Genomic DNA, 13,441 nt, shown 5'->3' on the forward strand with positions numbered 1-13,441 from the left:
GCAAACTCACCCAGGAGGAGAAGATGCCAGGAAATAATCAAATTGAGGGCTGAAATCAATAAAGTAGAAACTAGGAAAACAATACAAAGAATCAATGTAACGAAGAGTTGGTTCTTTAAAAAAATCAACAAGAGAGACAAACCTTTATCTAAGCTTACGAAATGGCACAGTGTGAACATGCAAATTAACAAGATCAGAAATGAAAAGGGGGACATAACAATGGACACTGAGGAAATCCAGAAAATCATCAGGTCATACTTTGAAAACCTGTACTCCACAAAATTTGAAAATCTAAAGGAAATGGACAATTTTCTGGAAAGATATCACCTGCCTAAATTAAATCAAGAACAGATAAACAATTTAAATAGACCTATAGCCTGTAAGGAAATAGAAGCAGTCATCAAAAGTATCCCAACCAAAAAAAGTCCAGGTCCAGATGGCCTCAGTGCAGAATTCTACCAGAAATTCAAAGAACAGTTTATACCAATTCTTCTCAAAAAATTTCAAGCAATTGAAGCAGAAGGGTCTTTGTCAAACTCTATGAGGCTTCAATAACCTTGATACCCAAGCCACACAAAGACAAAACTAAGAAAGAGAACCTCAGACAAATATCCCTCATGAAAAAATATTCAATAAAATACTGGCAATTTGACTCGAAGAACACATCAAAACAAGTATTCACCACAATCAAGCAGGCTTCATTCCAGGGATGCAGGGATGGTTCAACATACGAAAATCCATCAATGTAATCCACCACATACACAAGCTGAGAAACAAAAATCACATGATCATCTCACTAGATGCTGAAAAAGCCTTCGACAAAATCCAACACCCCTTCATGATAAAGGTCTTGGAGAGATCCTGGATAACAGGAACATACCTCAACATAATAAAAGCTATATACAGCAAACCAACAGCCAACATAAACATAAATGTACAGAAACTCAATGCAATTCCTCTAAAATCAGGAACAAGACAAGGCTGTCCACTCTCTCCATATCTTTTCAATATTGTTCTTGAAGTTCTAGCTAGAGCAATAAGACAACAAAAGGAGATCAGGGGGATACAAATTGGAAAGGAAGAGGTCAAACTGTCACTATTTGCAGATGATATGATAGTTTACATAAATGACCCAAAGAACTCTACCAGAGAACTCTTACAGCTGATAAATACCTTCAACAATGTGGCAGGATACATGATCAACTCAAGAAAATCAGTAGCCCTACTATATACAGACAATAAAAGGGATGAGAAAGAAATCAGAGAAATATCGCTCTTTACAATAGCCACAAACAACATAAAATACCTTGAGGTAACTCTACCGAAACAAGTGAAAGACCTGTATCGCAAGAACTTTTAGTCTTTAAAGAAAGAAATTAAAGAAGACATCAGAAAATGGAAAGATCTCCCATGCACTTGGATAGGTAGGATCAACATAATAAAAATGGCAATCTTACAGAAAGCATTATACCGATTTAATGCAATCGCCATTAAAATCCCAGCACAATTCTTCACAGACCTTGAAAGAACAGTTCTCAACTTTATAAAGAAAAACAAGAGACCCAGGGTAGCCAAAACAATACTATTCAAACAAGGCAACATCCGGAGGTATCAACATCCCTGACTTCAAGCTCTATTACAGAGCTGTAGTCCTGAAAACAGCTTGGTATTGGCACAAAAATAGACAGGTAGACCAATGGAATCGAATTGAACACCCTGATATTAACCCTTACATGTATGAACATCTGATCTTCGACAAAGAAGCTAAAAGTATACAATGGAAAAAAGAAAGCATCTTCAACAAATGGTGCTGGCATAACTGGAGGCTGGCATGTAGAAGACTGCAGATAGATCCATGTCTATCGCCATGCACAAAACTTAAATCCAAATGGATCAAAGACCTCAACATAAATCCAGCCACACTGAAACACTTAGAAGAGAAAGTGGGAGGTACCCTTGAACGAATTGGTACAGGAGAATGCTTCCTGAACATAACACCAGTAGCACAGACAGTGAGGTCAACAATAAATACATGGGACCTCCTGAAACTGAAAAGCTTCTGTAAGGCAAAGGACACAGTCAGCAAGACAAAAAGGCAGCCCACAGAATGGGAAAAGATATTTGCTAACCCCACATATGACAGAGGGCTGATCTCTAAAATTTACAAAGAACTCAAGAAGCAAATGTTCAAAACACCAAAGGATCCAATCAAAAACTGGGGTACAGAACTAAATAGAGAATTCTCAGTAGAGGAGTCTAAAATGGCAGGGAGACACTTGAGAAAGTGCTCAACATCCTTAGCCATCCGGGAAATGCACATCAAAACAACTCTAAGATACCATCTCACTCCTGTCAGAATGGCTAAAATCAAAAACTCCATTGCTGGTGGGAGTGCCAACTGGTTCAGCCACTTTGGAAATCAGTGTGGAGATTCCTCAGAAAAATGGGAATAAACCTACCACAAGACCCAGCAACTCCACTCTTAGGCATATATCCAAAAGATGCCCATTCATACAACAAAGAGGTCTGTTCCACTATGTTCATAGCAGCTTTATTTGTAATTGCCAGAACGTGGAAGCAACCTAGATGTCCCTCACCCGAAGAGTGGATAGAGAAAATGTGGTACATCTACACAATGGAGTACTATTCAGCAGAAAAAAATAATGGAATCCTGAGATTTGCAGGCAAATGGATGACACTAGAAGAAACCATCCTGAGTGAGGTAACCCAGTCACAAAAAGAGAAACATGGCATGTACTCTCTCATATATGGATTTTAGACATAGATCTGGGGAGTGCCAGCCTACAATCCTATGGCCAGAGATACTGGGAAACAGAAACTTTATTTAGTGGCTGATCGAAGAAGAGGCAGACTCCCTTGGTTAAGTACTGAGCTGAACTCAAGAAAGCCAGTAACAGAGAGGGAGGACTGATGATCAAAGGGATTAAGACTGGGCTGGTTTAACCCCCAGAAACAGCTGACCAGACAAAGGTTAACTCTTGAATCCCAGGCATTAGCCTGGGAAGCCAGCATGGGACTGATCAAGACCCCCTGAATCTGGGTGTCAGTGAAGAGGCCTAGGGAATCTATTGAACCTTGGGCAGCAGATCAGTACCCATCCCAAGTATACACACGGACTTTGGACTCCAATAGAACAATGTGAGGTGCACTCTCACCCAGAACTCTTGGGAAAGGGTCTAGGCCCTGCCCTATATGAAATGACACACTATGGACACCCCCATGGAGGGCCTCACCCTCCCTGGAGAAATGAGAGGATAACGGGGGAGGGGAGGGGAGGGCACGGGAGGAAGGGAGGGAATGGGAGAGGGACCTGGAACTGACTTGTGAAGCAACCTTGATTCTTATCTAAATTTAAACTGGAAAATAAAATAAAAAAAAAGAAGTCAATTTGCATTGGGATTGCACTTTGTAAACAAATGGAATAGAGATGTTTTGACAGATCACTGAAAGAGAATTTATGTTTGATTTTTAACTTGCCCTTTCAATTGACCACCCCTGGGACATTTGCACTATGGAACAATATAATATAAATAAGCTGTTGGTGAAAAAATAATGGATTTTCATTGTTGGTTAATTGGGAGGAATTAAGATAAAAGAACATACTGCCTTTGCCACTCATAATAGGATTCTGACAGCAGACCACGTTTTTAAAGTATGGAGAAGTATTGGATCTGAAGATTGATTGCTGCAAAATAATTCTGGTCTCCTCTTTGGAATGTACTTTATGTATTCCCAAGTTTTTGATGACTCATTTTGACTCTCAGTTTCTAAACTATGTGTTTTGTTTTGTTTTGTTTTGTATATTTGAAACAGGGTTTCTCTGTAACTTTGGAGGTTGTCCTGGAACTCACTCTGTAGACCAGGCTGGCCTCAAACTCACAAAGATTGGCCTGCCTCTGCCTCCCCAGTGCAGGGATTAAAGGCGTGTGCCACCAATGCCCAGTTCTAAATTGTTTTTTCCCTCAATATATGTTTTTATTAAAATTAGAAACATGAATGCTTTACATGCCAATCCCAGCTCCCTTTCCCACCTCTCCTCCCTTGTCCCTCCACCTGTCCCCTTACCTCCCACCCCATCCCCATATCACTCTCCATGGAGGGTGAGGCCCTCCTTGGGGGAATCTCCAAAGTCTGTTACTTAATCCAGGGCAGGACCTGGCCCTTCTCCATGTGTCCAGGCTGAGAGAGCATCCCTTTATTTGTAATGGGCTCTCAAAGATCATTCATACACCATGGTAAACACTGATCTAAATTGCTTTTTAAACTGTCCAAGACTCCATCCATCCCCAATCCTCTCTATACTCTAGAAGAAGATTGCTACTGCATATAAATTGTTCTGCTGAACATTTTTGCAAGAACAATCATGCTTAGTTTTGAAGCAACTCTGTAAGGATGACTAGATTCATGCACAGAAAGGGTAATTTGTCTGGATCCTAGAAGTCACAAATGGCCTGGTCAGGTTTTGGACTCCATTGAATTCCTTCTTTTTCTTCATTCTTTTATTAGGCTAGTATCAACTTTGGATAATACAGTTCCCTATAATTCCATGTATTGGTCTTCTATAAATGTTCACAATGGTATTACTCTGCCTTTTTCTAATTCATAAAAACAACAAAGAACTCAATGTAAATAAATCTTCCCAAACCTTCACAGGAAAAAAAACTCCAGTGACAGTTTATGCTGGAGAGAATGTGGAGAAAGGGGAATACATCTCCACTGTTGGTGGGAGTGCCAACTCGTACAGCCACTTTGGAAATCAGTATGGAGATTCCTCGGGAAAATGGGAATCAGTCTACCACAAGACCCAGCAATTCTGCTCTTAGGCATATACCCAAAAGATGCACATTCATACAACAAGGACTTTTGTTTCACTATGTTCATAGCAGAATTATTTGTAATAGCCCGATCCTGGAAGCAACCTAGATGCCCCTCAACTGAAGAGTGGATAGAGAAAATGTGGTATATTTACACAATGGAATACTAGTCAGCAGAAAAAAATGGATTTTTGAAATTTGCAGTCAAATGGATGGCACTAGAACTCTAACTCCCTGTTCCCTTCAAGTCTGAGACTTATTAATATAAAATTGTAATTCATCCAGTCTCACAATAAAGGCTTTTTATATTCTTTGCTTTTTTGACAGTTTTAGGCCTGGTTTCTGGATGGAAGATGTTTGTCAAATTAGACTGCTTATGCAAATTTGGACCTAAAATTTTGTGCCATCGAGGGTAGACAGGCAGGAAACACTTGTATACAAATCTCATATACAAGTCAAATACTAATAATAAATCATAAAGAATTTTACTTTAAATGATTATCTATATAACTACAACAGGGCCCCAGACATTAGTAGGTCCCTAAACCTTAGCACAACTGACTCCATGATGGAAGTCCCATTTGGATGATAAAACTCAGCATGTAGGCAGTACCTCCTGCCAAATGAAAACAAACACCTAATCCATCAAAGTCCAAAGTTCTGCCAAAGTCTCTTACTGTACTAACCTTGCTTTTTTGGCATCTATAGTCCTGCTTCTGGCTAACTCTTCTTGTTAGCTGACATGGTTTTTGTGTTTAAAAGGTCAACCTGAGAAAGGTTTGGGGTTTGGGGTCCCAAACACTTGAACTCCTGACCAAGCAGTTTTTCTGGTGGATACTCCACAGCATGTACCTACATATATATGATTATACTATTTGTTAAAATGAAAAACAAGTCTTCATAGTTACATACATATGCTTATTTTTCTTTTTACCCAGAATTAAATCATGGCCTGATTTTATTTTGCAGGATGTAATGAACCAGCCAATATTTTTCAGAGTTGAGCATTAGTTTGATTTCATAATTTCCAACAATATGAATGGTGCTTCAAGTAATAGGTAGTACAAAAAGATGGTTTATTTAGGACCTTATAAGAAGAAATTGGAAATTATATCCTAATATGATAGTTTATTTTATTATCTTATTTTTATTGATATCTTGCTCCACCTCTAAATTGTCTTAAAATGCATTCTTAGACATCGTCAAGATCCTGTCTTAGACCCAAGGAAACCCCTCAGCTCAGAACCAACTACTGGTCTGTTTCTTGAACAAGTCTGAGAACTAGCATTTTGCTTCAAGCAGTTTTTTTGGGGAGGGGGCTACACTACTTATGGCAACTGTCATCATTCCATGGGGTGGATCAATGCACAAGTTCATGCCCATACTCCACCCCTTGTGTGCTTAAACTAGAGCCTCAACCAGGGTTGTGAGTTGAAAGCCAATAGCAGCGGAGGAGAGGCGAACGTGTGCGTGCTTAGAGGGCCGTGTGCAACGTGGCGTGGGGGGGGGGAGTAACGATTGCAGGCTGTGCAGAAGCCACAAGGGTGCGCCTTCTGAAGAGCTCGAGTCATGGCCCGCAAGTACTTCTACTTTGACTACGACTATTATGGAGTTAGTTTTTATGAGGAAGAAATAATGACCGAGCCCGAGGAAAGGTTGTGCTACTCAGCAAGCAGTGGCACTTTTGACCAAGGAGTCATAGAAGCCCTGAATAAGCTACGTTGTGAGAGCGACCAGAGCTCTGTAGGCAACCATAGCTACGAGGGCTGTGACACGAATAAGCATGAAGAGCTGGACATGGCCAGGAGCATGACCGTAGCCAGTGACCAGCCATCATTCAGGATTCCTCGGAAACCGTACAAATTCACGCCTGGACAGCTGTGGGAACTTCAGGCAGTTTTTGAAGAAACTCAGTACCCAGATGCTCTCAGACGGTATGTATCTGGTATGTCCTTCTGGACTTTGGGCTCCTTTTCCTCTCCCTTGGCCTCTCCTCACTCTTGTTAAGAGTTTTTAATGTCTTTGAAATTCAGCTATAGACTCACTCATAACTTTGTCACTGAGGTGCAAGCTCCTCAGCGAGTTTCCCGGGCACGGAGCCTCGATGGGCGCCATGGAAGTGCGCCCTCTGGCGAGTTCAGGACATGAGCTCACTCTGAGGAAGGAATAACTGCTGAACCTGAGCAAAGGGGTGGCCTACACGGCAGGCAGTGGCAGCTTTTGCAAAGGAGTCACAGGCTCCCCGCATGAGCTGCGTTGTGAGGGTCACCAGAGTCCTGTAGATGACCATGGCCTCTTTTTAGTTTTGTTATGAAATCTGGGTCTGAGTTTTGCAGGCAGGCCTTGAACTAGCTCTGTATCCCAGTCAGTCCGTGTATTTAATGATTCTCCTGCCTCAGCCTCTTCAGTAGCTGAGATTACTAGTTTGTGTCATCAGGGTTGACTTCCTTCCCCTCTCGGCCATGATACCAAAGTCTCTACCTTTCTATATAACGATGTTTAGGGGAGTTGTTTTCTAGAGATCCTGGCTGGGGGTTGTTTTCTCCATTCAGTAAAGACTTTAAAGGCAGGAACGATCCCAGGCATCAACAAGAACAAAAGAGAAGTAGGAAACACACACAGCAAGACATGCAGAAAGAGTATCCCCACAAAGTAGAAAGGGGAATCTGAAAATGAAATCTGGAGGGCTGGGCTTTTCAGCTGACCAATCCTCTAATAAACTGAAGCATGTTTAGGACAGGCCTTGAACATGCCTGACCAGGTTGGAGCAATCAGCCAAAGGCAGGAGAAAAGCCCACTAGGTAAGAAAGGTTAAGAAGAAGTGGGAAGTTTGCTTTTTTGTTAGCTTGGGGAGTCTTTCCCTACCTGTCTGCAGGTCAGGGATCTGTCTGACTCTTAGTCCCTCAAGAGAATGCCTCTTAGGTGCATCCTTGGTGTAAATCAGGTTTCCAAAATGCTCACTGAGTACTTCTTTCGTTCCTTTTGTTTAAAAAGTATAATTAGCTGTACCTAGTGGTACAGGTCTTAATCCCAGCCATACGGGAAGCAAATCAAGGAAGATAGGAACTTCCAGGTTTAGCAGATCTCAGGAGCATGCTCAAAGCTAGCATGAGAAGTTTAGTGAGACTTGAAAATAAGACTGAAAACATATAAATATAAAAACATGCAACTCGGTGGTAGACCCCTTGCATTGCATGTGGGGGACTGTAGGTCCAATTCCCAATGCTGTAAAAATGTGTATGGTCTGCATGCGGCATATTTAGATATTTATTTCTTCAAGAGTACATTAACAACTGCTGGACAGCACAGCACTTACAACAGCCTTTCATTTTCAGACAAGGAAACAATACACTTCTTTCCTCCCCTCATACAGTACATCCCTGCTACAGTTTTCCTTTCCTCCACTCCTCTCTGTCTTCCCCACAGCTCCCCCTCCCCCAGATGTACTGCTCCTCCATCTTCTAAATAACGCTCCTTCTAAGGATTATGGAAGAGTGTACTCGGAGAGGTGCGAGGGGAGATATCTCGCTGTCACTGTGTTAATGTGATTGTAACTATTTCTTTTATGAACTTGGAAGCCCTGTGTTTGGTGCATAAATGTCTAGTGTGCTTTTTCTCTCTCTCCACAGAAAAGAGCTGGCTGAGCTCATGAATGTGGATGAACAGAAAGTGAAGGTCAGTCAGCCTGCGGATTTACTTTACCAGGGTGCTGATCTCAGACTTGCCTCAGCACATGGGTGAACCTATCCTAGGCATGCACAATTGCTGTATTTGTTCCTTGTGTGTTTTATGCTGAGAAATAAGATGTGGACTATGAGACCTTGGCAAAGTGTTTCTACCCCATGACTGGCAGTTACATACATTCCAAAAGCAAAACAAAATAAGTAGCATCCCCCTCTCTCTTTCTCTCTCTCTCATATAATATATACTATGTGTGCAGAACATATATTTTGTACACACATATGTGTCACAAGGAATCAAATGTTAATTATAGCTCAAATACATATAACTAACATTTGATTCCTCATGAAACTCAAGAGTCCTTCACAGGGGTCTTCTGCTGGCCATCATTTTGAAACTCAGGGTGACTTGGAAATGAACATGTGGTGGCAGGCAGTAACTGGGTCACAAGAGATCACATATGCTCTTGGTAAAAGATTAAATTTGAAAGAAAAACTGTGAGTGAAATGGCATAATTGAGCCATAAAATAGACTTTCATAAACTAGGGCCTTTTCATATTAGGTGAGACCAATATGGAAAGAGAACTTAAAGTCCTAGAGGGTGAGTTTCTTCATCGCTTTTAGGAGGTTTTGAAGATGAGATCCAAACGGTAGCAGTTTTAAATTTAAGTTTCTGGCATCGCTACACTTGTGTCCAGGAAAAACATTTGCCACAAATTCCCTCTAGGGTGGAGGAGTCAGTTCTTGGCTACAACAGGAGTTCGTGACCACCCTGGGATGCATGGGACCATGTCTAATGAAAATTTTAAAAAGAATGACTGTAAGCCTATGCACAGAGAGCTTAGCCCATGGCTCTAATTGTGTAAAGTTGTGCAGAACTAAGGGTGTGATATTGTATGTTACATGATATTTTTCTTTGCTTTTCTGGTGGTGGAATACAAAGCAGGAATTAAAAAACTGTAGGCAGCCGGGCAGTGGTGGCACACACCTCTAATCCCAGCACTTGGGAGGCAGAGGCAGGTGGATCTCTGGGAGCTTGAGGCCAGCCTGAACTACAATGCAAGTTCCAGGACAGCCAGGACTGTCTTGAAAAACCAAAAAGAAAAAGAAATTGTAGGCAAGTCCATGACCATGCATGACTACTAGCTGCAGCCATGCAAAACATGTGAGCATTTAGAAACTGCATTGTGGGTTCAAAAGAGATTCCTGGAGGCAAATTGTACTCCTTGATGTGTTTTCCCACCAGAGCAGCAACTGCTATAAATATGCTAATGTCATCCCTCTCTCCCTCTGACTTCAGGATTGGTTTAACAATAAGAGAGCTAAACTGAGGAAGAATCAGAAGGTAATAAAGACAGGCAAGCACTCCGCTTCTACCAAAGAGAACCCTGACATGAAGGCTTTGGTGGAGTCCAAGAACATCATCATTCTCCAGGAGCAAGTCGGGGATGGGCTCTTCTGGTGTCGCCAGAACTTTGACACCTATGCTGGCCAGGAGATCCCTATCTCTCTCCTCTTACGCTAACAAAAAATACAGAGTTTTCCACTTACTGCTTGTGTGTTTCCTTCACGGAAAAGGATATGTTTTGCTCCAATTTCTACAGAAGGCAGATCAGAGCAGGTGGGGGGGAAGGGCTGGAACACATAGTGGTCACACCCTTCCTGGCAGAGCAAGGGAAGGCTCAGCAGCATCCATGGGCAGTACTGCCCTTGCTTCACATTCTGCTGCAGCCTCCTAGGGAGGATGTAGGGGGCTCTCCTGGGACCTATGGATCAGTCCCAGAGTCCTGATTGCCCACATGGTCTTGGGGGAAGGGGATGCGAGCAGAATCAGGAGGCCATGAGCATGAGCACTGGGCACTGGCAGCAACAGTTGTTGTGTGTGTCTAAGAAGCAAACATTAAGCACAAAACAGCAAATCTGTCCAGAGCACAATAAAGAACCGGAAACTGGGGGTGGGGCTTGGGAAGGGTTACTTTCTTTGCCACTGCTGTGGCCAGGAGGCTGTAAGGAACATGCACACGTACAATTTCTTCACATTTTTATCTTGCTATTCCTTGCCCCTACTTCATCAAATTCTCATTTCATCATTTTTCACAGAGAGAACTGTTCAGAAGTGACGTCACCTTGTCAAAACATTAGAAGCTGTTTTTAAGAACTCAGTGGTGTTGACATGCCATGGCTGGCTGATGTCCATGGGAGGCCTGCCTTTTTCTGAAGAGAGAGGAGGGGGAGAGGCTGGAGAGGGCCTGGGAAGAGAGGAAGGGAGGAGAAAAAAATGTGACTGGGCTGGGGAAAAATTACTTAACTTTTAAAAAAGAAAATAGAAAAAGAACTCCCTACTGTGGCCAGGGAGATTGCTCAGTGGGTAAAGGGACATGATGATATTCCTGAAGATCTGATTTCAATCCCTGGTTCCCACATGATGGAAGGAAAGAGCACACCTCCCAGATTTTCCTCTGACAGCCACATGTGTAGGTATTGTGCCATGCTCACACATATGCTTATGTAAGCACAATTCTAATAAGAAAATGTAGTTGAGAAGTAATCTGACAATTGACTATATCATATGTGTCAGGCCAGTAGTTGTCAACCTTCCTAAAGCTGCGACCCTTTAATACAGTTCCTCATATTCTGGTGACCTCACAACCATGGAATTATTTTGTTGCTACCATATAACTGTAATTTTGATACTATTATGAATTGTTATGTAAATATCTGTGTTTTCTGATGGTCTTAGTGAACCCCCGTGAAATGGTTTTCAGCCCCCACTGCTGTGTGCCCTCTCTAGCATCTCTATCCTTATTCACATTCCTGTGGGCCAACATGACAATCCTGAGGTGAACCATGAAAGGCAGGTGTAGGCAGATTGCTCTGTCCCTCCTGTCAACCCCCAAGTCATCACACGGAGACTGACTTTATTATGAAAGTTCGGCCGACAGCTTAGGCTTGTTTCTAACTAACTCTTATAACTTAAATGAGCCCATTTCTTTCAATCTATGTTCTTTTACACGACTAGCTTACCTTTACTTTGTAATACCCATACTGCTTCCTATGCATCTGGCTGGTGCCTGTCTGAATCTTTGCCCTTCTTCCCAGCATTCTCTATGCCCTGGAAATCCTGCCTGGCTATTGGCCATTTAACTTTTTAGTAAACCAATCAGTGTGACCCATATTCACCGAGTAAAGGAATATTCCACAACAGGCAGGGGCAGTTAGTTGTAAAGAAGTCCTTAAGTTTCCTCATATATAACAGTAGCAAACAGGGGTATGTATAAGCCTATGGACTTTTGAGGGGAGGGGATTATTTGGGAAGGAACATAAAACTACATCGAGGTAAAGATGTCATTAATGGTTCCTTGAGCAGATGTCCTGGATTTCATGTTGTAGCTTACACATCTTTTTAAATGATAATGGGGACTTGGGGAGATGGCTCGGTGGTTAAAGGGCACTTACTGCTCTTGCAGAGGGCACAGGCTTTTTTCCACCACCCACTTAGTGATTTACAACCATCCATAACTCCAGTTAAACTCCAGTCCCAAGGGATTTGACATCATCTTCTGATCTCCACAGACACCAGGCATGCACATGGCACGCACACCTACATGCAGGCAAAACACTCATACACATGAAATAAAGACAAATCTTTTAAAAGATACTGATGTTTATTTTATTGATTTTGAAACAAGTGTAGAGAAAAAATTGTAAATGAGCATAGCTTACTCCATATTGATAAAGGGAATCAGAAGTTCGGGAAAAGTGGAATGCTGGCATCGATTTATCCTAAAACTCAGACTTCTGCATAATGGGAAGGCCCTGGGCATTGTTCTTCAAGAACACTACAGCAAACAGACTCATGAACCAGCATGACTGAAGAGCTCTGTGAATGCTGTTCTCTGCATGTGACACTTCACAGTGGCAGTCAGAGGTCACAACTGAATAAATCAAGTCCACAAAGTCTATGTTGATCCAAGAGTAACATGGGCCAATTGGCAACACTGAACCTCCAAAGGCAGGTGAGTGATCAACAGAGACAAAGTAGTGATTCTAGCAGATGGATGGATGCATGTAGACTTAGCGTGTTGGCACACGCATCTGCTATTTACAGAAGTGAAACCCTTAGAAAGCTCACAAATTATCCTCGGTCTGTACCAGTAACAACTCTCTAGAGTCATAGGGTGTACATGGTGAATGGGCAAACGCCACTCTTGTCACATTGCCAAGGCTTAGTAGGGGACAGTGTGACATGCCTGGATGAAGCCCTGACTAGTATCATGTAGCCAGGCATAAGAACTATGCATTCATATCCTCATCTTATATATACGGAAAATAAAACAGAGAGGTCAAGTGACTTTTCCCAAAATCACACAGCAAGTGGAGAATGAAATACAACAGTCCTGGAAGAAACTCTGTATCAGTTGATCTGAGCAAGTGGAAGTTCACAGACCCCAGTCTGACAGTTGGGAAACCAGCATAGGACTGAACGAGGCCCCCTGAATGTAGGCATCAGTTGGGAGGCCTGGGCAGTCTATGGGCCTCTGGCAGTGAAAACAGTATTTATCCCTAGTGCATGAATGGGCTTTTTCGAGCCCGTTCCCTATGGAAGGATACTCTCTCAGCCTAGATTCAAGGGAGAGGGTCTATGCCCTGCCCCAAATGATGTGACAGACTTTGAAGACCCCCCATGGAAGGCCTCAACCTCCCTGGGGAGCAGAAAGAGGATGGGATGAGATGAGGAGTCGGTGGGAGGCGTGGGAGGATGGGAGGGAGAGGGAAGTGGGATTGATATGTAAAATCCGATTGTTTATAAGTTAAATTTTAAAAAAAGAAACTCTGTATCAAAAAATATGGACTATCAGAAGACACCAGGAAAACATGGTCCACTGACTCAACTGAGCAGTGCTCACACAGACTCACAGAGACAG

General features: G+C 42.4%; 1 protein-coding gene across 1 annotated transcript; it reads left to right on the plus strand.

The window, feature by feature from the left end:
- Positions 1 to 6,404: 6,404 nt before the first annotated feature.
- On the plus strand, positions 6,405 to 10,049 carry LOC101831352 (rhox homeobox family member 1-like). Its single transcript, XM_005083146.2, has 3 exons — positions 6,405 to 6,769; positions 8,465 to 8,510; positions 9,817 to 10,049. Exons 1-3 carry the CDS (start codon positions 6,405 to 6,407, stop codon positions 10,039 to 10,041), a joined length of 636 nt encoding a protein of 211 aa, XP_005083203.1. The 3' UTR covers positions 10,042 to 10,049.
- Positions 10,050 to 13,441: the final 3,392 nt, after the last annotated feature.

Source organism: Mesocricetus auratus, unplaced genomic scaffold (assembly GCF_017639785.1).
Source record: "Mesocricetus auratus isolate SY011 unplaced genomic scaffold, BCM_Maur_2.0 Super-Scaffold_100003, whole genome shotgun sequence".
NCBI lineage: Eukaryota > Metazoa > Chordata > Mammalia > Rodentia > Cricetidae > Mesocricetus > Mesocricetus auratus.